The sequence below is a fragment of the Liolophura sinensis genome, chromosome 6 (genome assembly GCF_032854445.1).
Source record: "Liolophura sinensis isolate JHLJ2023 chromosome 6, CUHK_Ljap_v2, whole genome shotgun sequence".
NCBI lineage: Eukaryota > Metazoa > Mollusca > Polyplacophora > Chitonida > Chitonidae > Liolophura > Liolophura sinensis.
Window position 1 is genome coordinate 39,341,482 of NC_088300.1, and position 27,539 is coordinate 39,369,020.

The window sequence follows — 27,539 nt, forward strand, 5'->3', positions numbered from 1 at the left end:
GTATCCAATAAATTGGCGTGTGTGTATGCCTTATATGCCTCGTTCGAGAGATCTCCAGGCACCATACAGAAAGTTCCCTCCAGATACTAAAATACATGAACAATGTCTCCCCAGTAGAAGATGTAGCTAAATGAGATCAAGTGAGATGTTAAGCAAAGATGCGGAGAAGGTGAATTTCTCATCCTCGCTGGATATCCTTTTAAAGTTCACAGCGGAAGTCCACGTGTCCATCGTACACCTGAAATCCGTATTTGATACTAACACATTGTTTTCAGAAGAATTGGCATGGTAACGCACTGAAGCTCAGACTGTCTGGCAATATGATTCTTAAGTACTGACTCCCCTAATATGAAATGCAGTGTTCAACATGTTTGGTACTGTGGTTTCAGGCATGTTAGGTTGTTTTTGCACTATGAATTTCTACACTGTTAGCTTGCGCCTAATTAGAATATAGCAGAATTTTGCCTGATTTTGATAGAACTGAAAACTTTTTGGCAGTGTTAATTCCCACTCTCCTGGAGGTTACCAAGGCAAGAAAGTGCCATGACTTCACTTCAAGCAACCACAGCTAAAAAATGGCAGTCATACTAGGGTGATTTCTTTGTACAGAAAAGTGCAAGCTGCATGTGGTGGTATGGCATTGTACCACACAAAAGTTAGGGGATATATATTTTAAAAGTTGAAGCTGACAAATTTACTGAATAAATAGTAAGGAAAATCAATGCGGTTGTGCAACATACACTTCTTAGCATGTTCCGTAGTAACACACTGACGTCCAACATGTTAGGCACTATGGTTCGTGGCGTGTTCCATAGTAACACACTGACGTTCAGCATGTTAGGCACTATGGTTCGTGTCATGTTCCATAGTAATACACTGACTTTTAGCATGTTAGGCACTATGGTTCGTGGTATGTTCCATAGTAACACACTGGCGTTCAACATGTTAGACACTATGGTTCTTAGCATGTTCCATAGTAACACACTGACGTTCAGCATGTTAGGCACTATGGTTCGTGTCATGTTCCACAGTAACACACTGACTTTTAGCATGTTAGGCACTATGGTTCATGGTATGTTCCATAGTAACACACTGGCGTTCAACATGTTAGACACTATGGTTCTTAGCATGTTCCATAATAACACACTGGCGTTCAACATGTTAGACACTATGGTTCCTGGCAGGCTCTGAAGGTATGGCGTACACATGGACTTATGCATTGGTATTTAACACGTACGAGGCGTAATTAATGTCAACGATTTATTATTTATTGTTTATTGGAAATAATATTTTATTTCTTCATTTCATTGGTGTTTTTCACTGTAATCAAAAATGTTCACATTCACAACTGTGGTAAGGTTTAGGCGAGGAAACCAAGAAGCTCTGAGGGAAAAAATACCGCTGTTCGTACACTGTTCCTGCTCAGGCCCGCAATCTATTTATTTATTCCATTGGTGTTTTACGCCGTAGTCAAGAATATTTCACTTATACGACGGCGGCCAGCATTATGGTGGGAGGAGCTTGAACTCACAGCGACCGCATTGGTGAGAGGCTCCTGGGTCATTACGCTAAGCAACTGAGCCACGAAGGCCCCCGGCCCGCAATATACGGAGTGGAAGAGCTGGTTGTCTCCATGTAGATCCCATTAGTCCGTATAAGCAACACCTTCCTTCTGTATTTTCCCATGTCTATTAGAGTGCATGTTTCCGAACACCGTCATAAGACGTCTTTGATTCAAGAACTTTTCACCTATATAACTGCAGACAGTTTTCTTTACGGAGGAAATAGGAGTGCCCGTGAGAAACCGTCGAATTTTGGCAAGACATTGATGAAATTCCCCACGAATGAAATACAGATGTGCTCAAGATATTGGTGGAAGACAAGTGGTCTTGTACGAATGCTAGACAGAGCGGGGGTACACACAGAAATATATCCCTTATACAGAGAGAGACACAGAGAAATCCGTCGCGTATACAGAAATACACACATAAATCCATCGAGTACACAGAGACACACACTGAAAACTGCCGACCATACACAAACACACAATGAAAACTACCGAGCATCTGGAGATACACACAGAAAACTACCGAGCATCTAGAGATACACACAGAAAACTACTTAGGTTACAGACAGACACTGAAATCCGCTGAGTTTAGTGAGAAAAACACAGAAATTATATAGAATTAATTCGGCTGTCGGAGGAGTTACATCAATCTATTTGATTATTTAATTGGTCTTTTACGCCGAACTGAAGAATATTATATATATATATAATATATATATATATATAGCAGAGCAGAGCAGAGTATATATATATATATATATATATAGCAGAGCAAAGGGATATGTATATATATATGTATATATATATATGACTGAATGTCGATGAGTTTGTTTGAAAAAGATGCCATTTTTGCATAAGAGTACACCGAAGAATATTATTATAGTCTGTTTCCTTTACCCAGTCGCTTATATTCAGCTGTCTGTAAAATCAGTCATACTCGTTACCAAAATTGCCTTCGTTAGTGACACGAACCACCACAATCTCTCCGTAGTGACATGTGGCATGTTTGTATTATTGCAAGAACAAATGCAGTTATTATACTTATTCTAATTCATAATGTTAAAGTGGATAGGCTTGGTTCCAACACCAAGAACTCCTTGCCTCGTGTGATGTCATAGTTATTCAAGAACAAATGGCCTGCTGGTCAATGGGCGTGAAGAGTAATTTATTTTACAACATCTGCACCAACATGCGGTTAGAACAAAAGTTTAGGTAACTGGTGTCAACCTTTGTCAAAGATATCGAATTCTCCCCAGTATAGAGCATGCCATTGAGTTTTTTAAAATAATTATGACGTCACCCGAGGCAATGATTTCTTTCCGTCGAACCCGAGTTTATGCAGTTTAACATTATGAATAACAAAAAGTGTTCTACCTCCCTTTTCTGTGCAAGAATATGAACATGCAACATATCCATGTGTAGAGCTTGTGTTGTTACGTGTCACGAACGACAAGCAAGATTTTAGCGAGCAATTTTACAGATAAATGTAGCTAAATATACACGACGGGTTACAAGAAATGGATTACAGCACCCAGTGCTATTCAATCATAAGCGGAGGCCATGGCTAATCTTGTATCCCGAATGTTCTAGATAAATCAATTCATGCTAACCCTTACAGACATGAGGTGTATACGTTATTGTGAGGAATAGATGAGATGTATATGGGATGTACGCTTCATGTACACCTTAGTGTGAGGTATAGATGAGGTGAACACCCCATCTGTATTATCTGAGGTGTACTCTACCACAAGTACACCCTGTAAATCAGATGTACCTAAGGTACACCTTAGAGACTTTGAAATTTAAAAACGAAATGAATGATGTCCTCAGATGCACCTAGAATCTTTGAGAATTTTTGAGCGGTTTTTGAACACAAGATAATGTACCTCAACTCCGCCTCAACAAGTTTGAAAAAAATCAACACTTAGAAGATGGCACAGCTTAGAAACTTTGAAAATTTAAAAAATTGATTGATGCACCTTAGTCACATCTTAGAGATTTTGAGAGGTTTTAATTATAATTTAGAGGTACACCTCAACCACTTTTTTTTAAGTTTTAATACAAGAGACCAGATTCACATTTTACTTCAGACAAAATTGTGAGCACAAAATACTTTTGTGCAAAAATGTTTTGCTTGTATCTCAGCTATACCTCAGGTGTACCTCAGATATACATAGCTAGTAACAGGTTGATATGTTTCTCACGAAGGTCTTTGATAGGACGTTGGCTAAGTGACGTCACCCAAACGGCGAAAGGTCGCCCTGGGCTGAAATGAGATCCATCACCTGAGCTGTCAGTGGGACATCAGTGAGAGCAGAGGAGATTTCATAACGAACACACGCTTACTAAAACTTCTATTTATCATAAGATAACATAATAACATGATGTAATTAAATATTATTAAAATTCTGAGTGCGTAACTAAAATAGAAAATGTGACTGACAACGTAATAAATGCACGTTTTTTAATTTCTTTTGACTGGTTTTTAACTCGACTTCGAACAACTGTTTCTGTCAAATCACGCTTGTCTTGCGCTTGTATCGAGCCAATCCCAGCACTGTTTCTGTCATGTCACACAGATCTCTTCCTTGTAACAAGCCAATTCCAACACCATTTCTCTCGTGATCAACGGTCTAAAACCTCAATTGAGGTAAATTAACAGGTAGTCACCGGTTACGTGTGACCATTTGCCAACTACTACAGTGTCGTTGCTGCTCTGGCTACTATGCTGTACGTCTTTTACTGCATTCCTGCATAAAACAGGACTCGGTTGGTGGACTAGGCATCCCCGGTGCCTGACCCCTTTACATTGTTTTAATGTTACTGTATATTAAATATGATGGAAATACAGCAATTTGAGTAATTCTAGACCAGTGACGTCTAATAAATTGTAAATAACATCACTGCATTTTTTTTCTACCTAATTCTGCTCAAGTCATGGAGCTAGGGGTCGTGTAATTTGCTACTAATTATGCATTTACATGAACAGTTAGAATAAAACCCTAAATGAGGTAAATTGACAAAAGGCCATATTTCCCCGATTTCGTGTTACCATTTTTAAGCTATCACACTGTCGTTGCTGCTCTGGATTTACTCTATGCTGTACGTCTGTTATAGTATTGTTATAGTATAAACAAGGTATCATATACACACGTTTTAATGCAATTCAGTGGTGATAATCAATGATTATGCATTATGTAGTTATGATTATGATTATGAATATTTAACTACTGTTGATAATGTTTTCTTGCGGCCTTTGGTATATAGTGACACTATGTGACATTTACCACGGTCACTAAGTGCAGTCTGGACTCAACCCAGCTGTCATCACTATTTGGGTTTACCTCCCTCAGAAGTGGTTTGATCAAGGAATGGTCACTTTGATGTCATTTTTAAGCTATCTATAAATTCACAATGTGTTCAAGGCTAGCTTTCTGATTTAAATACGAACCATTTGTGTGGTCAACCTTGGGAACGGCTCTGTCCTCCACAGGGTATACAAAGAAATTCGGTTTAATAAAGAATGAGTAGTTGTTTGGCATGGAAACTGTGCGTTCGTCTTATTATTTTTCGTTTTGTTCAGCTACATAATGTGGCGGAAAACCTAAATCCCGACTCAAAGCAGAGATTACTTTCACATCTACATTAACATGGCACATGGAGGAGTCAGACCCAAGCCTTTCGCCATCTGGCAACAGAAACTCCCATGAACCGACAGTCAGTCACACTCCATCCCATGACGATTCCTCCAGTGTCCATCTTGAGCTTGAGACTTACTTAAATTTCCCCTTACTAAGAAACATGGATACCGTGGCGGGATATCCTGGTAAATTTTATACAGGGCTTGCCCGCAAACCTGTCATTGGTTCCTGAAGGAAGTCCTACCGGTCACCATTCAGCCCTTACACCAGCGAAAATGGGGGAAGCGTATGGCTAACGGACCCATGTGTAAGGCACCGCCATCTGTGTCCCATCGCCGATGACCAACCCACATGCTACCTTGAAAGATAAGCTGTCCAGCTTGAAAGACCAACAAGCCCAAATTCCCGCACAGTTTCAGAAACTTGGTACAGGGGCCTGGGGAAATTCCGTGTCACCGATGCCCATTTATAGAGGGAAGAATTTCAATGGCGAACAACATAACTAATTAAATATTCGGAACAGTTCAGTGACTGTATCAGAGCCCACAGGTAAGCAGAGAGTCCAAGTGTATGTGTTACCTGACGCTTCTCACCCTTTTACTCTTGACTTTCATATTTACACAGTAAAGGCATAGGTTTTATATTTGAGCGAAGCGTCATCAAACTTCGTGTTAAGAAGCCTCTATCTATCGCTCCCAATTTCGAACTTATTACATAGTGTAAAGTACCTGGTCGACTACCCATGGGTACGCCGGGCAAATGTTTTAGTTCTGGTCAATCTAGTGATATCATTGTGTCAAAGTTTTCATTAAAGTCTTGAACCTCACTAATGAGATGATATATCTTCTAGATGTCGCGTGCTTGGTCAGTTTGTTGCCCTCAATAGTGAGTAAAGCTTAAAGACCAAATGGTAAACATCTGTGCCACGACAACTCAATCCTTTTTGGTTGAGAATCCCAGTCCATTGATCACTAAAGTTTCGAAATATGATTTTTGCTTGTCATCATCTCCTTGTCTGATCTCTTCCTTGTAACAAGCCGATCCCAAATCTGTCTTTACCATGTGACTCTGACCTCGTCCTTGTAACAAAACGATCCCAACATTGTTTCTGTCATGGCATGCAGATCTCGTCTTTGTAACAAATCGATCCCAACACTATTTTTGTCATGTCACGTTGATCTTGTCCTTGTAACAAACCGATCTAAAATTGTTTCTGTCTTGAAACAAGCCAATCCCAATACAAGAAGATCTTGAGCATGACCCGTCCCGCGTCCTGCCTAACGAGGCGAGTATGCAAAACTTTCGACCACCGCTGGAACACAGATAATCATGAGTACTTAAGAAGGCGCTATATTATCGCAGAAAACTTTTATTGACTCACTAGCACAGTGCGTTGTAAACAGGTCGTTAGGCCATACCACTTGTCATGCACTGCTAACTGTCATTCGCTTGTTTCTTTAAAATATGGATATCGGTCGAGAAAAACTGTTAAGAGGGTGAAAATGCTATAGCTCATTAATGAAGAGTCCGGAGAGAATAAATGACAAACGACTGACACATTAACCTATATTACCGTGAAGGGGCCTGCTAATGAGTGTCGCCTGCACGGTCTATTACGTACCCACAAAAATGTAGTATGCTAAACATCATCTCCTTAACTTTCCACTGGCTCTTGGCTTGATCTTTACAGAGCGGAGAACACGTCTTTACACAGGCAGAAGGAAAGAGGACAATTCGAGTGATGGAGTTTAAATTTTGAACTCCAAGAATGAAACACAGATCTTGTGAAATAAAGTCAGTTATAGTTTATCTGACAAATAATATATGAAGATAAAGGTCATGAACGGCATAGAACAACGAGTATGAGAACCAAGCGAATTCGGCAATTTTCAGTTTTCAAAAGTTTTTAATTCTTCTTCTTCAACACACACTGTGCTCACTCTGACCTCAATAATATTTCAGCCATGTTGACATTAGTTTTGCCTGTGCATGATATAATGGTTCAGTAATGTACAGATAATAATTTTGATTCAAAGAAGCATCTTGTCTCACATATGTCATTATCGTAGTGATTATTATGAATTCTAATAAGCTCGGAAGTTACCTTTAACACTAATTATAATAGCTGAAAAGATTCAAAACCCCAAAAGGGTAATCAACATCCAACCATACAATCCATCTGCATGGTCTGTATTGCCACAATACACACGGATACAAAGTCAGCATACGCCCGTGCTGATTGTTTTGGGTAACTACATATATACTGTCCTCATTTTCAAATTCAACCAGGATAGCGTCTGCAACATATAAGACTGCGTTATTTCGGACAAATACCTTTCTGAAAATTCACAAAAGCAAACCAGTAGTTCTGATAACATCTTAACCGTCCCTGTAGATAGGAGAGCACTCAGATTAACATCAGCATAGCAGAAAGCACTGAACTTAGTATCAGGATTAATTAATACGAAGACGCCATAGGATAATACCACAAGCCTACACACAGAAAGAAAAAGAACATAAGCTCTTTTCGGTCACATAAGCCCCGAGGCCCTCTAATTACAGATTTTACATGTACTGTAGGATACATGAGACAAAAACAGCGCCCTGCTCGGTGATGATCAAACACGACGCATTATTAAGCGGAAGAGTTCCCATCCATTTTTCCTCTATACGCCCACAACTTTACCTCTCAGTCTCTTGACATCAGACTATATATATATATATATATATATATATATATATATATATATATATATATATATATAGTCTGATGTCAAGAGACTGAGAGGTAAAGGTAAAGTGTTATTTTGGGATATAGCACATGTAGATTGCCATGAACGCAAGTACAACATTTTGTACATTACAGAAGTCGTCGTCGAGACAGTGTCTATACACTAGGGAATTGTGACCCTAGATGTAAATATTATTCAGCGCTCGCTTTAAAAAAAATCCTAGCAGTCCAAATAGCTAAACGAACACAATGAGAAAAACACGAACAGATTTGTTGGAAGTAGTAAATCTGCATGCATTTCCGGTTAGAGGTTCAAGCCATTCATGCATGAATCCCCATCGTATCTTTCGGGATTATTAGTGGATCAAACCATTCAGGCTTGAATCCCTATTATATCCGTTGGGATTATTATTATTATTAGGGATTCAAGCCACTGAGACTTGAATCCCTATTACATATCTGCTGGGATTATTATTCTAACTAAAATTGTGTACCGTTTTTTTTTTTTTTTAGAAAACAGGGAAATAGCTAATTTAGGTGAGGACCTGAAGTGTACACGTTAACTTCTGGACACTTTTGATCTCGTTACTTGGCCACCATGTTGGGTTTTGTGCAAATCGAAAAAAATCTTCTCCAGAAGAGCCGATGCCATTGGGCTGGACTGAAACTACAGTTGCTCAAAGCCTATAGCCATGTTCACTTTGCTCATAAGAATTTTCTCGGCTGAAAATGCTCATAGCTAAGAGCGCTGATTGGGTGTGTTTAATTTGTTTATTTATTTGCCGTACGCAAGAATATATCACTTATACGAGGGCAGTCAACATTAGGGCGAGAAGAAACCGGTCAAAGCTCGGGGATCGAAACCCATGGCCACTGCGCTGGTTGCTTGCAGACCTTTCTACGTACGACCGGAGAAGACGCCAGCATGATCGAACAGGTTGTTGGGTGTGTTGTAGTATGTACTAACGGCATTGTACGCAATACAAAGGAGACTGAGTTTTCTCGGTTGAAAATGATACAAACTCACTAACTGTGTGTGTTTATTTAATTTGTTTATTTGGTGTCTGTACTTTTACACGGAAACCGCAATTTCGCCCATGTTTTCAGGTCACGCGACAGAAAACTGGTACAGCTGTAAAGCTGAAAATCGCTGAGTGAGAATGGTCATATACATGTATGTACTGCAATGCTGAAACTCGCTGAGTGAAAATGGTTATATATGTGCTGTAAGGCTGAAAATCGACGAGTGAAAAGGGTTATATATGTACTGTAGAATTGAAAATCGCAGAGTGAAAATGTTTATATATGAACTGTAGTGCTGAAAATCACAGAATGAAAATGGTTACATATGTACTGTAAGGTTGAAAATCGCTGAGTGAAAATGGTTATATATGTACTGTAATGCTGAAAATCGACGAGTGAAAATGGTTATATATGTGCTGTAATGCTGAAAATCGTTCACCCCTGCTTTAAAAAACGCAGGCCTTGCAGTCCATCAAAAGTTATCTAAAGGCCGATTAATTACATTTGGCACATTTACATCTATATGCTATATGGTGTACAAAACAATGTACTGATTGCTTAGAAGAGTGTATCGTATAGATTCCTGGGTGTGGCCATGTTTTATATGGTTGACGAAAACCTAAAATCCTGATCTAAGACCATCTAAGCCATCCTACGAACAAAAAAAAAAACACTTGCGATGAAATCTAAAACAACAGCAGTGTTGTTTTCATTCAACACAAAAATTTGTCACTCCAACACCAACATGTGTTAAATATATGTAAAGTACACCTGTTTGTGTTACAAAATAGGAAAAGATAATGTGTTACGATGTGTTAATTCAACACAAGACACAGTTGTCCAAATATGACACAAGACTTTTGATGGAAAGAATACAAGTGGGAGTTATACAACACAAGTGTGTTTTGTATGTACGAGATTGCCACCAAGGCTCGTAGAGATTCTCTCTCCGTTCGTTCGTAAGCCTCCCTTCGAACCCGAGACGAGATTGCCATCGTGTATCCGAGAACTAACGTTGGAGACCGGAAAATCATAAAAATTCCCTATTGGAGAATGGAGTTGAACCAACACATCGACTGTCTGCAGGATGGCCGCTGTTAGTGGTCATGACCTGAATATTACCGTTGCCGGACAAATAAACCCAGATATTAAACCATTGTAACCCTCGCTGGTCACACACAATTCAGCAAATCTGGTGCACTTTTGTGTGAGTTTTTGCGACACCTGTGACTTGAGCTCCAGTATCGTTTCAAGTCATTAAGCTTTCAAAAATACATCTAAAAGCCGACAATTGATCTGAATGCTGCTCTACCGCAAATGTCGAATGTTGTAGCCTGGACATAAATCCTTTTGTTTATGCCACGTATGCAACTTTATGTGCATGCGCACTGATGCGATCACTCAAAACAGTTATCTCCTTTGTTTATCTATTTATTTGGATGGTGTTTTACGCCGCACAAAAGAATATTTCAATTATGTGACAACGGTCAGCATTATGGCTGGAGGAAACCAGACAAGACCCTGGGAAAGCAACCGATTATACACAGGCTGCTAACAGACCTTCCTACATGCGACCGTAGAGGAAGACAGCATGAGATGGATTTGAACTCAACGAGCGCATTGTTGGGGGACTCCTGGATCATTGCGCTGCACTAGCACGCTAACGAATAATTCCCTGTTGAATTGGAGCACATTGCCAAAATCACGGCTATAGTACTATATAGACCAGTAACACCATCAACGCACATGTGCACGTAGCTAAAGGTGGCAGCAGGACTACTTATGTGTTACAACATCATAGAGCACATAACCACATGCAGCCTTTATACACAAGTAGATTACACAGCTACCGTAAGATAATGATATGGTTGGCGTGTTTCCCGCGGGAATATACAAGAGATATATTCAGCATTTTGACGGACATACTGTATTCATTGATGAATACGAACCCTATACAGACCCTGGGCCCTGAAATACAAACACGATAGAATAAATCTGAAAAGGCCATCGTTTCACCTGACTGCCCACTTAAGCGATTGTATGACGGTGACAGGTAAAAACCTGTTTCGTATAGAAAATCATATATACAAAATGTCATCCAATGACATGCATTTTTGTTGATGTACATACTGGGTATATACGTTTTACAGTCTCTTTAGAGGTGATATATTCTACTGGAAATGATGTCAAGTTAGGTACGCTTGCTAGGTGGACGGAAGGTGTTGGACAGCAGCACCATCAGAGTTAGTCAGGTGAGATGCTATGCAGGTGATGTAATTGCACATTGCGTCAATCTTTGCTTACCATAGGCACACGAATAAGGTGTCTGATGTGTAGGCCTATGGACAAATTGTCTGGTGTGTAGGCTTACAGACAAATTGTCTGGTGTGTAGGCCTATAGACAAGGTGTCGGGTGTGTAGGCCTTTAGACAAGGTGTCTGGTGTGTAGGCCTATAGACAAGGTATCTGGTGTATAGGCCTATGGATAAGGTGTCGGGTGTGTAGGCCTATAGACAAGGTGTCTGGTGTGTAGGCCTATGGACAAGGTGTCTGGTGTGTAGGCCTATAGACAAGGTGTCTGGTGTGTAGGCCTATGGACAAGGTGTCTGGTGTGTAGACCTATGGACAAGGTGTCTGGTGTGTAGGCTTAACATATGCAATAAGAAATCTATGTATGGAGTATAAATTGAATGTTTTGATTTAACCAGCCTTCACGTTGTAACGTTGTTTGTAAATCCTATTATATATTCATGTGCATAGACTAGAAATTACTCTGGTGATGTAGACACGTTTAGGACAAAGAAGCGTGACAGCTTTGTCTTTGGTGGACATCACCAGTGGGTTGTTTCAGGGAGGGTTACCAAGCATCATCATGTCGATCTTTTATTCGGACAAATGACACGGGTTATATATTTACACCTGGATGTGAACACTGACAAACCCGTGACGTGGTGGTCTACACTGCAGCCTCAGCTTTCAGCAGGTTCTGTTCAGTGAAACGCATGCTGAGTGACAACGCAGTTGTAATTAAAACGCAGTTTGTGATACGTAGTTCAAAAAGACATGCTGAGAGTGGATTTTGTCATAAATTATTAGTTTTGTAACATTTTGTTAACTTCGTAATATCAGCAGATACACTCTGAAAATCGAGTCGAATCACAACAGAATGTATTTTATTGGCATGCAGCTCATAAAATAGTCTTACTTCCTGATAAGTGTTATTGTCAGTGAACTAGATACATCAAGAAAAGGCTTACGACAATATCAGTTTGTTTGCAAACCTGTGTAGATATACCCTGATCGATCATATATCGATGGCGTGGATGTACATTGGAGAGTTGATGCGTATGGGGGAGTTGATGCATATGGGGGAGTTGATGCGTATGGGGAACTGAATGCGTATGGGGGAATTGATGTGCAAGGAGAAGTAGATGTGCATGAAAGAGTGCATGCGTATGGGGGAGTTGATGCGTGTGAGAGACTGTGTGCGTATGGGGGAGTGGATGCGTATGGGAGAGTTGATGCGTATGGAGGAGTGGATGCGTATGGGGGAGTGGATGCGTATGGTGGACTGAATGCGCATGGGAGAATTGATGTGCATGGAGGGGTGGATGTGCAGGGAAGAGTGGATGCGTATGGGAGAGTTGATGCGTATGGGGGACAGAATGCGTATGTGAGAGATGATGCGTATATGGGAGTGGATGCGTATGGTGGACTGAATGCGTATGGGGGAGTTGATGCGTATGGGGGAGTGGATGTGTATGGAAGAGCGGATGCGTATGGAGGAGTGGATGCGTATGAGCGCAGGTGAGTGCTCGTTTGTCGAAAGAATCATATGAGACTGTCAAGCTGCATAATTGTTCCTAAAACCACCTGTGATCACTGGTGATGGTAATTTATATATCTGCTGCGTATTCAAACAGGTTTCAAACTTAGCAGTATTACCGTATTTTAAAAATTAATAGCGGAGTATGTCATGAGAACACCATGGTGATGTAAATACCTCCCTATATTTACAAATGACATATACCCTGGTTTGATTTAAAATTTTGCAACTTTTCATTTATAACATTTGCAAGTGCATACCTTGTTGCAACTCTTATTGAAACCATTGCTGCATTGCTGTAATGCTTGATGAGATCATTATTTCCATAAATGTTACATTGGAAATAATAATGAAATCATTATTTTAATGAGCATTGCAATGGCAACCCTTATTGAAATATTACCGATTTTATTTCACTAAAGCACATTTATAGGCCGTCTATTTAAATATCTATTATTGTTAATATCACTATTAAGGTTATATTATACTAGAACGCGTAAACAATTTCAAATGTAGCATTTTCAGAAACAAGGTTTACACAACAGTTGACAGCAGTTTAAGTAGTAACTAGTGTCGCCCTTCGTACAGTTCAAGGTTGAGTTCCTCTAACTGGGGAGACAACGTTGTGTGTTTCATTAGTGATCTGCTAACAGATAAAGGAGACCATTCAGTGAATTTTCATACTAAAATATTATTTCAGTAAGGGTTGCCCTTACTTATTTCGTTAAGGGTAACAGTGTAACGCTTTTTGAATACTAGCAATTATTTCAATACGAGTATTTATTCCGATAAGAGCTGCAACAATGTCAGGATCTTGGCAAGATGGGACAATTACAAGTTTTGGACTAAAAAAGCAACAGCAAGATGTCTTTATCGTCATAAATGACGGATGTATCCTAAAACAACAGCTAACACACCACTAACTTCTGAACGAACGCCAAATTAGTTACACTGTATATTCATATCGCATCCAGTATTCGTCAGATCGTCTTCTGTTTCTTTCAGCGCCATCATTCTTCGAGACTTGATAAACTGCGTAGACCAACCATTATTATGTGTGGAAAACTGATTTCCACAGTCTTCTTCCTACTGGCCATATTCGTCCTTGTGAATGCTCAGTTAAAATGGAGACTAGAAGACGACGGCCAATCAGTGGCTCCAACACGACGCCGGGACGCGGGGTTAGGCTATGAGCCTGAGAGTAATGTTTTAGTTCTGTTTGGAGGGAAAGACATCAACAATAAACACCTTGATGACACCTGGATATATTCCATATACAGTGGTAAGATGTAATTAATAGAAATAACTAATAGAATATCTGAAGAAACACCTATGGGGGTCACCGCTTTTCAACTTTATGATCTTCAGTGCAGCATTCCCTGGGAGAACCACCTGTAGAAGTGTTCATTCTATCCATATATTTATATTCATAACACTAGTAATGACAACTATTGATGTAGGTTTGCTGTTCGCCGAAGAGAAAATAAACAGGTCAATGTGGGTAAAAAATTGGAAATTTTAAGCTTGAATCATATTTAATGCAACTCAATGTTACATGTAAAGGCAGTACCGGCACGTTTGGTGTCAATGACAGTAATAAGAAATAATATGATTGACATGTTTCAACAGCCGAGTGACAACATTGGTAGGTATATTTATTTATTTATTTATTTATTTATTTATTTATTTATTTATTTATTTATTTATTTATTTATTTATTTGATTAGTGTTTTACGCCGTACTCAAGAATATTCCACTAATACTACGGTCGCCAGCATTATGTTGGAAGGAAACCGGGCAGATCCAGGGGGAAACGCACGACCGTCCTTGATAGGTATGCATGCATCTATCGTTGACCAAAATTAAAATTTTAGATCAAAAGAAATTGGCTCTGATTTCCTGAAATATTTTACGTATATTATTTTGTTGCGGTAATGAAATTGGACACGCTTGGATGTATGACCAGAGCTTTATTTACATCCGTGCCACCACAGGAGCCTTACAGCAGTATACAGAACCTGATGTCTCGCCACAATATTCTGCATTTGCCAGTCTGTGAAACACCGGGGAGCATTTTTCTACTACACTAGCGTTTTCAGTCTGGCAATCGCGAGGATAGGTTAATAAACATAAAATTAGCTGCAGCGAACCGGCAAACAGTATCGTTGAAAGACGTTGACCGGCGTAATATATAGCAAGGTTCAGTGTTTTTGCAATATAGTTACATCAAGAAGATCGTTGTAAATAACAAAATAGATTGCCCGGCTTTAAGTGTTCGAGGACCTTTGGTGACAGTAAATGGTCGATGACGCTCCTGTGGCCGTTTGCACAGTCTATAGTTCGTTGACGACATTGAATTATTTGGGGTTCAACAACAATCAAGCAATTGTAATAGGGGTGGGGTCAACACCAAAGCTTGTTCATGAGTACAGATTGGCGACGGTTAGTTGGTTATTCATTTTGTTTATTTGGTTGGTATTTTAACCAGGAATATTCCACTTAGCCGTACTCAAGAATATCCCACTTAGACGACGGCGGCCAGCATTATGGTGGGAGGAATCCGGACAGAGCCTGGAGGAAACCCACGACCATCCGCAGGTTGCTCAGACCTTACCACTTACGACTGTAGAGGAAGCCAGTATGAGCTGGTGAGAGGCTCCTCGGTCACTACGCTGCGCTATCGGGCTAACCGACTGAGCCACGGAGGCCCCTCGGTTAGTTAGTTACCCCTGGACCATTTTGAAAGGCAGCATGCCAGTTTACCTATTTAGCACAGCGATTTAGAATACACCTTTGAGCCAAATCTTTTGAAGAGCTGGTTGGTTCTGAAGTGTATGGAAGCCGGTTAAGGCCATCGTCGTCCTATTGTACTATCCTTCCGGCGTCGGCCGATGGACAGAAACGATGGAACGACATTACATTACGATGACACGATAGTGCGAAGCGATGACACATTACTGCTAAGCGATGGAACGATCCTAACATCGCTTCTTCCATCAGTGTCATCGCTTTAGATAGTACTATCGTTTCGTCGCTTTGATCCATCGTCCCATCGGCCTTACGAAAAGTGAGGCTACTGGTGCATGACGGGATTTTATGTCAGATACATGGCCGAACGGCTGTTCTTGTTTTATATCTTGTTCCAAAGTGTTTATATATACAATACATGTATATATATATAACCTTGATTTATGCAAAACTGATAATATTTGTTGTTCCAATTATCAGTTATCTGTAACATTAATATACAGTGTAAACACGTGGAAGTGAACACACGCTGAAGCTCGTTGTAATGATCTGTAACGACAACGTGGCACAACACCAAATTTGCACCTACAAATACCCGTATTGTCACTAACTACCGCAGTACACCTGAAATTTGAGATTTTAGATTGCCAGACATCAGTTGTTTTATCCCCGTCTACACACGTTTTTACTGCTACATTGAGCTTCAAGATCACACATAATTCCAAAACTGTCTTTCACTTATCTGTATCCGCCAGAAAAGCTGTAGGCAGGAGTACAACGGGGAGTCCCCGAATGTGCGCGATCTGCAAAGCAGCAATTAACATTTTTCTCTACTTTATGTGGAGGCTTTTCTTCTCTTTAACACGGGTATAGAGAAAACCGTAATCATAAAAATTCTGTTAATGTTTAATGATTGAATTTCCCAGTTATTTTTAAGTTTCACTTAAGACTGCTTTGCTATCCTGGAGTCGGAAATTATAATATTATGAGATTGGGCTACAATATTTTTTCAAAAGCATACTCCAAGATAAAGTCAAAATCAACTTGAGTCATCTATGTTTTACACTCTATAGAATTTTAGACAATATCAAGTCGAGTTTGATTCCACACATACCCTGCACATTTGAGAGTTCCTATTATGGTCGCCTTGGGCGTTTGACTGACTTGTTAAATAGGTCGACATTCTAAAAAATCATTAATATGTTGTGTTAAACTCAAATGTGACGACATTACATGTCTTGAAAGTTTAATACTTCCGTGGAATACAGTTTCATTGCTCGAAATTCAGTCACCATCAATACATCATGTGATTCATGCTTTATAATCAATTTCACTATTTTAACTTTTTCAATTAAGTACCATACATTAGGTAACAATACAGGTGTCCACTAGAGACCACTATATACTGTTTAGCAAACGTGTGGATCCTTGAGAGGGAGGGAAGCGATGGAAGGATGGCAGGATGGCAGGATGGAACGAAGTGATGGAGCGATGGAGCGAATTGCAGTATTGTTCCATCGATTTCGGCGATGGAATCATAGTACGAAGTCTGGAATTGTCTGTGTGCTTTTTTTTATTATTTTACGCGCATCCGTCAAATAATGTTTTTGTTACCCAGTATTGTTTTTCACAGGACGATGGCGCAACGCTACATCAACTGACCGCCCGCCTGCACGACGAAGTTTTGTGTACGGGTCTGTCGGAAAACGGTTCTTCATCGCCACAGGTGAAGGAAAGCCCTTGCTTAACGACATCTGGGAATTCAACTTCACGTAGGCATCCTACTTACATTAGGATTGGCTCAACAGCGTGAAGCCCAAACAGCCCGCTACAAACCGGTTCTAAGCTGTGCACTTGTTTCCTATGACCTGCCTATCTTTTAACAACCAGACCAAATAATTAGAGCACAAAAATACGAAGTGACTGTGAAGAAAACTTAATATTACAGGTGGACTGACACCTCTAATGCCCGGTGGGACACATGACTGTGAGACTAGCTGTTTGGCTACCAGTTTTAGCTTTATTTATTAACTTAATCAGTGTTTTTGTGCAGCATACTCTGTACAGAATAATTAATTTATATGACCAGGTTTATGGCCAACTTAGCAAAATCCCGATCCAATCTCTTCCCATTTCATTTTACTTGAACTTATTTCAACGGTACCCGCAATTCCACTGGTTCAGACAGAAATGCTACGGCCATACATAGTAAGAAAACGAAGCTGTGTTGAAGCCTTACTGTTCATCTGTACCGGAGAATACATACATTTTTATCAGCTCATTTACATGTATCGTCATGAGTAATATAATGGTTATACAGGTTTGAATCTACATGGTTCCATTGCTGTACGTTTAATTAAGGCATGATTCGTTACTTTTAGTTAGTCATATGTAACAGACTTGTGAATCGTTAAATTAAGAATTTTACCTGTTGATTAATATGTTTGATTGAAAATGTGTCGATCTTTGTGTAGTTTGTCGAAATAAACCATGGAGAATATTCACCGTCGTTGACGTAGCAGAAGTATAAGATAAGAATAAGATTGGCGCTATACATTGTCATGCAAACTGAACAACACCAATCTCTTTTGATAGGTTTTGCAATACTTTTGCGTGATATATATATTATCATTCATTTCAACTACGCTGTTTTACTAAATATTTTTTCAGATCGGAGTCGTGGAAACAACTCCCACAGTAAGTAGAGCGCATCTTATCAATACACAGTGGAAATATCGAGCAAATATCTATTGTGCTTTTCCTGAAATATGTAATGCAATCTTATGCAATCATTCAACTGAATCAAATAAAGGTTAAAACGTATAAATTATTTCAGCTTAAGGGGTTAAGGTCTTCGGTTTTCGGTAGGTGGCGTAAACTCCGATAGGAGGCCTCACAAAATAGGGATATTTCTCTGCAGTGAATGTCTTCTTTAGCACGTTGTTGAGTAAAAAAACAAGATAAGCAAGTGACCGTCACGTAAACAGTCTTTATAATATGTTGTTTTATTTTTTACTTTTTATTTATTTATTTATTTATTTTTTTGGTAACACTAAGATTTAAACATCTGTTTAAACACGTCTCTAAGGTAAATTAAACATGCAAAGAAACTAGAAATGTAAAAGCAGTTTCTTTATTTCCCAGTTAATTTTCAAATGGATAATACTTCCTTATGTTTTTCAATCACAGGAAAACTTGCGATACAGAGTCACAAATTCCGCAGCCAAGGTATGGCGGAGCAGGCGGTATTCACCCTGATTCCGATCAGCTATACGTGTCTCTGGGTTTCGGCAAGGTGCGCTACTTTGACACCTTTGTCTACAATATTTCAAAGAAATGCTGGAAAGAAGGTAAAACACTGTGCAAAACTCAGCTTCAAAACTAAGACGAAACGCTAAGTGATGGTGTTACATTTTAGTTTTCAACCTCTGCCAATCTCTTGTGCCTATGAACTCAACCTCCAAGGACATTTGAAAATAATTTTTGTACGGTGGGTAGATCAATTTGGGGCCTTTGGTATAGATATTTTTTCATAATAATGTTCCATATTATGATTTGATGCATGTCTAATAAATTTGTTTGAATGTAAATTTGTTGGTGGTATCCAAACTATTGCAATAAAAAAAATCTGAATTATGATAATGTTTAGGAATATATTATAGATATAAATATGATCAAAATACGGCAAAGACGATATATACCAAGGGTCAGTCCCAAATACCCACCATACAAACATTTTTTAAAAGAAAAATCGGAAAAAATATTGATTATTATATTTACAAATGATTTTTCACATCTTTTTTTGTCTGACGTTTACTTCATTTTTACACTTTCTCCACCTTTAACTTTGATGATGCCGTTAATGAACAAATGATACAGTTTCTCTTTATAGCACATGCGCCGCTCTGTACGCTCGCTTTACATCACTGTAAATAATAGACAACGTTGCTGTTTAGAGCTCGACGACACACGTGGGCTTGTTTAGACTTAGACTAACTAATAATGTCCTTGCATGGAACTATAATGAGCATTTTCTAATAAAATTACATTCAGTATCAGTTGTTTATACTTTACATAAGGAGAATGTAGCAGATATTGATAGAAATAACGGTGAGGATAATGTTTTCGCGTGTTGTAGCCACTTGCTGCTTCATGACCTTGATCACAGTGACCATGACGTTGTTCAGGACATGTGAACAAAAGTGTTTACTGCAGTCATTTAACGCGAGCGTATGGAGTGCGGACTAGCCACATTACTAGGCTGTGTTGCATTATTTACTAAATACTTTCAGTGACGTCAGGGGCTTCCAATGTGTACAACCCATCCTACCCGCATGCTCGATGCCTTCACGGTGGGGCTATGACGGATAAAAACGAGCTGGTGATATTCGGCGGTTGTCTTGGGTGAGGACAGAAACTGACATCTTGCTGGGACGTGCTTACAATTGTTTTCCCTTATAAGCTTATTCGGCCTGTTGTTAGTTTCACAAATTATCCAAAGTTAAGAACCAAACGGCTATATTTATCAAAGAATGAATGTTATCTGTTACCGAAAAGGGGCCTTTTGTGTAATATCGGATGCAGGATGATGAAGTAAACTGAAAATTTGACAAATCCCACAGGGGAGGGGGTGTAGCCGGCCCCTGCCCAACCGGAGACACGTGGATGCTAAGGAAGGATACACGCGGTGACATGAAGTGGACTGAAATGGAGTATTGTCCTCTGCCCAGGTAAAGGAGGATAAGTATAGCTTTTTTTTATTGAATTTGGTATTTTATGCCGTACTCAAGAATATTTCACTTATACAACTGCGGCCAGCATTATGGCAGAAGAAAACCGGGCAGAGACCTGCTCAAAGACCTTCCCACTTAAGACATAAGCTGGACTTGAACTCAGAGCGACCACATTGGTGAGAGGCTTCTGGGTCATTGCACTGGGCTAGCACGCTAACCACAGACTCACATAGGCCCCCGTTTTAAAGTACAGGTTAGTACATGAGATGTGTGGGCCAATCTTTTTTTAGCTTTTGCACCTATAAACAAGTGGGTTCGAAGCTGTGTAAATCCACACCGGTGTCTACTGTTACACTGTTTCTGAGCCACATTGTCAAAGAACACCGAGAGAAATTATTTAGATATGAATCCTGCTGAATCCAGCAGGGTCTGTCTTCCGTCTTTCTGTATGACAAGAGTAATGAACAAAAAGTATCCGCTCAGTTCACTGTGCTTATTACGTATTAGATCTCAAATACCAAGTCATAAACTGTGTGATATTTTTACAATATTCCTAAACTCCTATCACTGTTGTGAAATATAGAACACATTAACATTTCCAGGATATACACAACAATGGCCAAGTTACCATCCCCAAGCCGTAAGGCCGTGTTATACGGAGGAGTAGAGAAAAGTAAACAAGTTCTGACAGTAAGTAAAATCCGATAAATCCGCTAAACATCTCACGTAAGACACATGTAATTAATCCAAAGACTGAAATCACTTTGTACTCAGCACTTTGTTATTCCATCACCAAGACAATCAATAATATATTGGTCCTGATGAAGACATAATGAAATGCTGAAATATTGGGTGGAAAAGAATCGCATTGCTTGCGTCCACGAAGAGTAATTTGGGAGACTCGAATGCTTGATACAGTGAACAACAAACATAAAAAGTAGTATACAAACCACGATGCAAAGGAAAGCAAATGCCAAAGGCCGAACAGAAATGTTTATTTATGTCATATATGATGGATATTGTCGCATTGTTGTACACATACATTACTGAATGTTGCATTCCTGCGTTCGTCAGATATTACCTTGTACATTAAACCTCCTTGCCTTCAGTTGATTCTCCTCTAACAATGTTTTATGTTTCGTTCACCTTTCAGACAAGTGAAATTCCACCCAATGAGATCGCCATCTTTGACTCTCTCAGTAAAACGTGGACTTTAAAACAGACACAGGTATAAAGATCTTCACCCCACAAGATCAGATACTCAAACACACTGACGCATTACTCCCGTGCTCAAGTATGAGGATCAGGTATCCACACATTACAAGACCAGATACTCACACTCACTGACGCATTACACCGTGCTCAGGTGTAATGATCAGGTATCCGCAATTTACAAGACCAGGTACTCACATACACTGACACATTACCCCGTACTCAGGTATCAAGATCAGGCATCCGCATATTACATTAGAGTGCATGTAATGTGCCTCCTTGTTGCAGGAAGGATTTACATCGCTCACGGAGACGGCTTACCGAGCCGTTATACTGATACGGGTCAACCAGCCGCACTATCCCCTTAATGCTGAACGCCAATCGAGGGGTTACAACTTCCTCTTTTAAGGTCTTAGGTGTGACCCCACCCAGAATTGACCCTGGATCTACCGTCTCCCGAAGCGGACGCTCTACCAACTGTCCTTACAGGGCCGGTACTCACACACAGAAACATTAGCTAGTGCTCATTCATTCAAATGAGTTATCCGCACATTAGCAAATGAGTTATCCCCACATTAGCTAGTGCTCATTTATTTAAATGAGTTATCCGCACTCCGCATAAAAGACCAGTATAATTCACTCACAATGAAACATTACTTTAGTTATAAAGATTAGGCAACACACAACACCAGATGCCCAGGTATAGTGAACTGGTATCTGCATCTTACACCAGACCAGACACTCTCACACAATGACACATTACCTTTTGCTATTTGCTAATACTCTGCTGTGAATGTGATAATCATATCAGATTGTTTACTGCTCAGCTCCATTTTTCCTAACTGCCATGCCTGAGGTTCGAGACTTGTTATTCATAGTTTTAGTTATTTATTTTTTTTTTGATAGTTGATATGGAAAAGAAGAGACTGTTTAGAGTTACTTGCAAACCATCCACCCATCGCAACAGCGATTTGTTCTTGAACAATGGGGATCCCTTCCTACAGTATCGTTTTACGACAGCCGAGTAAGATCCCCACGCTGAATGACGTTGCCTCTAATGACGGTCCTGATAAATTATCTGTTCACACAAAAGTGATAACGTTGACTCCTTCCTCGATATTCTTAATTCCTGGCATGCTAAAATATCTTTTTTATGGAAATCATTGATCACCATCTAAAATTTCTTGATATACTTGTTATTCAGAAAGAAACTTTCATAAGTACTGATATCTATAGAAATCCCACCGATACACAGCTATACCTATTTTTTCCTATAACCATGCAAGGCATACTTGTGAATATATACCATATTCACTTGCTAGACACATTTACACTACGGTTAATGAAAAAATACCCGTGAGCTACGACTAGAAGGACTTAAGATTGCCTTACAGGCAAGAGGCTATCCAATGTGCACTCTACTTTCCACCACCCTGATGACCGAGTAACAGGGTATAGCCGCGTATACGACCTATGTGATAAATAAATGCATAATTAAAATTATCGCCAAGATGTGTACATCGCATTTGTATCCCTCCAGTTTTGGGATTCAGTCGAGTGTTTTTGTAATGAAACAAATATAGAGCACCATAATACAGATCTTTAATCTTTCGTAAAATGGAAAGTTTGTCTTTGTGTTGTTTACTTTTAGGAAAAGAATTCCCCAGATAGGCGAGCCTCGGCTGTCATGGTAACAGTAAAAGAAGGTATTTATATGTTCGGGGGAGTTTCTATGGAGAGGTATGTGCAATTCCTTTATACCTTGTAGTTATTTCTTTGACATCAGAAATGAAAAGGTCTTTGAAAGCAAAGGTAAACATGGATGGAAAAAAGTACAACAATATAATAGGTCTTTAACTAGGTGTCTGCCAGGCAAACTAAAATGTTAAATGTTTTTTAATCAGTTTGCTTGTATCTTCCATTCTCATGAATTCATTCATCATCCGCAACAACCCCTTGTCAATTTTAGAAGCATTTTTACATGAATGTGACAATCTGATATACACAGTTACCGAACTAGAACTTTAAGCTACAATCATGTTTTTGCTTCATATCGTCATTTATCAAACATCAAGAGTCTGTGAGACTGGAGTGTACAAATTGGTCGTACGGTTGGTCATGGAGTGTACAAATTGGTCGTACGGTTGTTCATGGAGTGTACAAATTGATCGTACGGTTGTTCATGAAGTGTACAAATTGGTCGTACGGTTGGTCGTGGAGTGTACAAATTAATCATACGGTCGGTCATGGAGTGTACAAATTGGTCGTACGGTTGGTCATGGATTTCCCCCGGGCTTTGTCCGGTTTCTTCCCACCAATTGCTGACCGCCGTCGTATAAGTGAAATATATAAGTGTAAAAGTACGGCGTAAAACACCAATTAAATAAATATATAGATCGAGACTGACAGGTAATTTACACGTTAACTAGCAGTCTGTTTCCTGCGTTTTACCTACCTCATTGTCCCATATGAACCTTATTCACATTGTATATTTGAAATTGTCACTGTTAATGTTTCCTGGCCGTTAGATAGCACAAGTTCGAATATATATATATAATGTATACTGCTGTAATCTTAATATGTTCAGGTACTGCTATATCCCACTCTCTACCCAAATATACATGTAGCTGAACGTTTACATTTGACCATACAAGACTCTTGGTGATTTAAATTATGTTTATTAAATCACTACTTTCTTAAAGCAAATAGGGCTGTATGTCTACTGCGGCAAGCAAATCTAGATTGCATCTTTTGAGTAAATGTTTCTGTATGGGTTTACTTCTGACCCTTAAAATTTACTGAGATAAGTATTTACCTGCACATGTACTTTACAAAAGTAAACGTATGCTTTTATGAGAAGTGAAACTTTACTCAATGTGTAATATTGAATCAATATTGAATCAATATTACAGATAGATTGAATCAACAATATTGAATCAATATTACAGATAGATTGAATCAAAAATATTGAATCAATATTACAGATAGATTGAATTAACAATATCGAATCAATATTACACAGAAGTTGATGGTGTATGTGAAAACATTACTGAATTGAATATCTCCTTTGACAACAGTGGCGGGCTGATGAACGACTTGTGGCTACTAGAAGGGGATGCGGACAAATCTCCCACGCTCGACACCTGTAACCGGTTGTTCATTAACCACATTGCGGTACACGGAATACTGATGTTCCTGGGATGGGGAGTGTTTCTCCAGCTTGGGGCCTTCGTTGCCATGTACTGCAGGGGCAGCAGCAGTACTTGGTTCCGATTTCACTTTGGACTGCAGGTAACTCGAAACTGTCAAAGTTGTCTGTAACTTTAAAGTAAGTTTAGTGTAAGATATAACACCTACAACGGACACATGACGTAGTTTAGCCAGCAGCAGCTGTGTTATAATAAAATAAACAGTGCAAGTCTACTCCATTGTGTTAGACCAAACTGTTCACAGATTGTAAACTGAAAAGTGTTGTTAACAAAATTGTCAGTTTTCACCATCATTTTATGCTAAACATAGATTTTTATAAATCTATGTTTAGCAGGGTCATTTCCAATGTTCACTGATATCTTGAAGAAGGGTTGTACTTTAAGGCGTTGCCCTTTTCACGTGCGAGATAAAAGATTCACAGCATGGCTATGTTACTAAGATCGGGTATCCATGACCATTATGGCGTCCGGCAGGATTGTCTCCCTTGCACGTATACTGCTTGGTTAAATGGTTTATGACCATTTGAGACGTCATCATTTTCTGTATTGCCTACCCAGTTCAAACTGTTTGAAATACTGACCATTGCACTTTCGTGTGTCTCCAACAGCACACCCGGCAAATGTGAAGCCGATAGGATGAATAATTATGGAGATATGGAGTGTCACACGCTCTGGGATCACGAAGCGATCTCAGACTTAAGTGAAAATTCTAATCATTACATTTGGCATGTTCATTTCCGTTATTTTAGCCGAAATTTACTGTACAATAACTTTAGCAGAATTTACGTTGACAAGCAATATTTGACCTGGTTACATCAGAAATAACGTATTTATAAAGATTTGAAATTTTGATTTAAGTCTAAAATCGCGTCATGATCCTGGGACCATATTTTTTTTATAGTTAAATGGATAATCCGTTGAAGTTTCAGGCATTTATTGTTTTTTTCAGAAGGCCACAGTGAATTAATACGTTTGCAAATCACATGTTGCTATTCCTGTCCCGTGGGAGAATACCTCTACTAAATTATCTCTGAACTGTACGAACTTCCTAGTTGTCCAATCCTACCGCAAATTCCATCTAGCCGACGTAATCGATATATAACAACCCCAAATCGCTTAGTCACAAGAACATACATCAGACTGAATACTGAAACCGAATGACGCTCCAAATGCGTTTTTGTCTACATTGGGAGATAATAAAGAGATTTACATTTTTGACTGTATTATATAAGTTTCAACTAAGTCCAGACCACATCCGGATCTTCTCGCATTCTTACCACTGCATAACTGCAGTATTGTAAATATCCATTCATTTATTACTCACTACTTGCTGAGCACTTGCTTTATGATTTCATTATGTTTATGGAATAAAATATGTAATATAAAATCTTCCCTTTCCCCCCAGACATTTGGCCTACTCCTCAGCCTAGCGGGCTTGGTATTCGCTGTTTTATCCGTTGATATCTTCAAGACTCACTTCACCCAGGCCCACAGCGTCATCGGCCTAATCGTGATGATAGTGGGATGTCTGCAGCCTTTGAATGCGGTTTTGTAAGTATTTTGCTCGTTTCTCAATCGCATGCATCATCTAATATATTTTTTAAAACCATTTCAAATCGACGATTTCTGCATCGTCATCTTTCATTGTTCGGGAGGCATATGCGAAAGACTCTTTCCAGTTTACATCAAAGCTTTTCGCCACACTACAAAGAGCGTGTGCATGTAGCTGACTGGCCAATATAACACTAAAACCTCACTGTGGGGCACTTCAAATAGCGGGACATAGTTTGTGGGGTTCGAGCCTGGTCTTGGATATCGAACGGGATAACCCTTTTCATTCTTCCCGGGTTCTTGGTGACAATAAACAGTCACTGTAGTTTCCTCAATCCATAAAACTGATCGCCATCGCCTGAACCTCATATGAAGATTTTTTGTACAGCATTTAGCACTTTTAAATTGAAATCTTTGACTGACTCAAAACACTATCCGTAGTTTACTAATCTGCCGTCTGAGAACAGTCAGAGCGGGACATAAGGGTTTGAGATGATAGGTCTTACAAGTGGCAATGTTTTACATTTGAAACATTTTTTGTTGTACAAATATGTAGGTAAATACATGCCGTTGCAAAGGTGACCTACTATTGTCTATCATTACAGCCGGCCACATATTAGTAAGGTGAAGACAATCAAGCGAAGAGTGTGGGAATTCTTTCACAAGAATCTAGGCCGTATTGTTCTGCCTTTGGCCACTGTGAACATCACCCTGGGCATGTTTGTGGGTGTGGTGCCTCGTCCAATCTGGATCGCCTGGGTGGTGTATTGGGCAGTCCTTGCCTTTATGTGCATTCTGGCGGAGCTTTGTAAAATGCGACGCGTCAAAGAATAAAGTTTTACAGGCATTCTCCTTAAAAATCATTTAATTAAATGTTACGACATTAAAGCACAGAATTGTGTCACTGAAATGGGCCACCGGGTACTCTTTTGACTTGGGTGAGCGAATAAATAAAACATAGCTTTTTGTTCATACAAATTTATGTGTAATAAAAACAGAGTAAGTCCCATTGTAAATACATGCGAGCGAATAAATGACAAATGACAGAGAAATATATGTACTTTTGTTCTACATATCAAGTTTTTAGAATACGCTTTACAAAATGTAAGGAGAAAAGCTGATGCAATGAATTTCTTATAACGTTAACATCTTTGATCCGAAGATGCTGTTTTGGGGCAACATCTTTTATTTTATGGGTATCCAGTGCGCTTGTATATACTAGATATATAATGATAATCCTGAACGAAAAAAAAAATGAAAAAAAGCATATACTGGGTTTGCAATAAAACAGAAGCATT

General features: G+C 39.3%; 1 protein-coding gene across 1 annotated transcript; it reads left to right on the forward strand.

The window, feature by feature from the left end:
- The first annotated feature begins 11,130 nt into the window (after positions 1 to 11,130).
- LOC135468528 (uncharacterized) lies at positions 11,131 to 27,412 on the forward strand. The gene is made up of 13 exons (XM_064746827.1): positions 11,131 to 11,214; positions 13,794 to 14,070; positions 17,170 to 17,308; positions 18,207 to 18,233; positions 18,726 to 18,886; positions 19,829 to 19,940; positions 20,159 to 20,266; positions 20,872 to 20,959; positions 21,423 to 21,497; positions 23,133 to 23,221; positions 24,559 to 24,772; positions 26,096 to 26,241; positions 26,847 to 27,412. Exons 2-13 carry the CDS (start codon positions 13,842 to 13,844, stop codon positions 27,073 to 27,075), a joined length of 1,617 nt encoding a protein of 538 aa, XP_064602897.1. The 5' UTR covers positions 11,131 to 11,214; positions 13,794 to 13,841; the 3' UTR covers positions 27,076 to 27,412.
- Positions 27,413 to 27,539: the final 127 nt, after the last annotated feature.

Coding starts and splice junctions, on each gene's coding strand:
- LOC135468528 (XM_064746827.1), top strand. CDS start 13,842: ATGTGTGGAAAACTGATTTCCACAGTCTTCTTCCTACTGGCCATATTC. Junction 20,960..21,422: donor AAAGTAAACAAGTTCTGACA/GTAAGTAAAATC, acceptor TTCACCTTTCAG/ACAAGTGAAATTCCACCCAA. Junction 21,498..23,132: donor GGACTTTAAAACAGACACAG/GTATAAAGATCT, acceptor GTTTACTTTTAG/GAAAAGAATTCCCCAGATAG.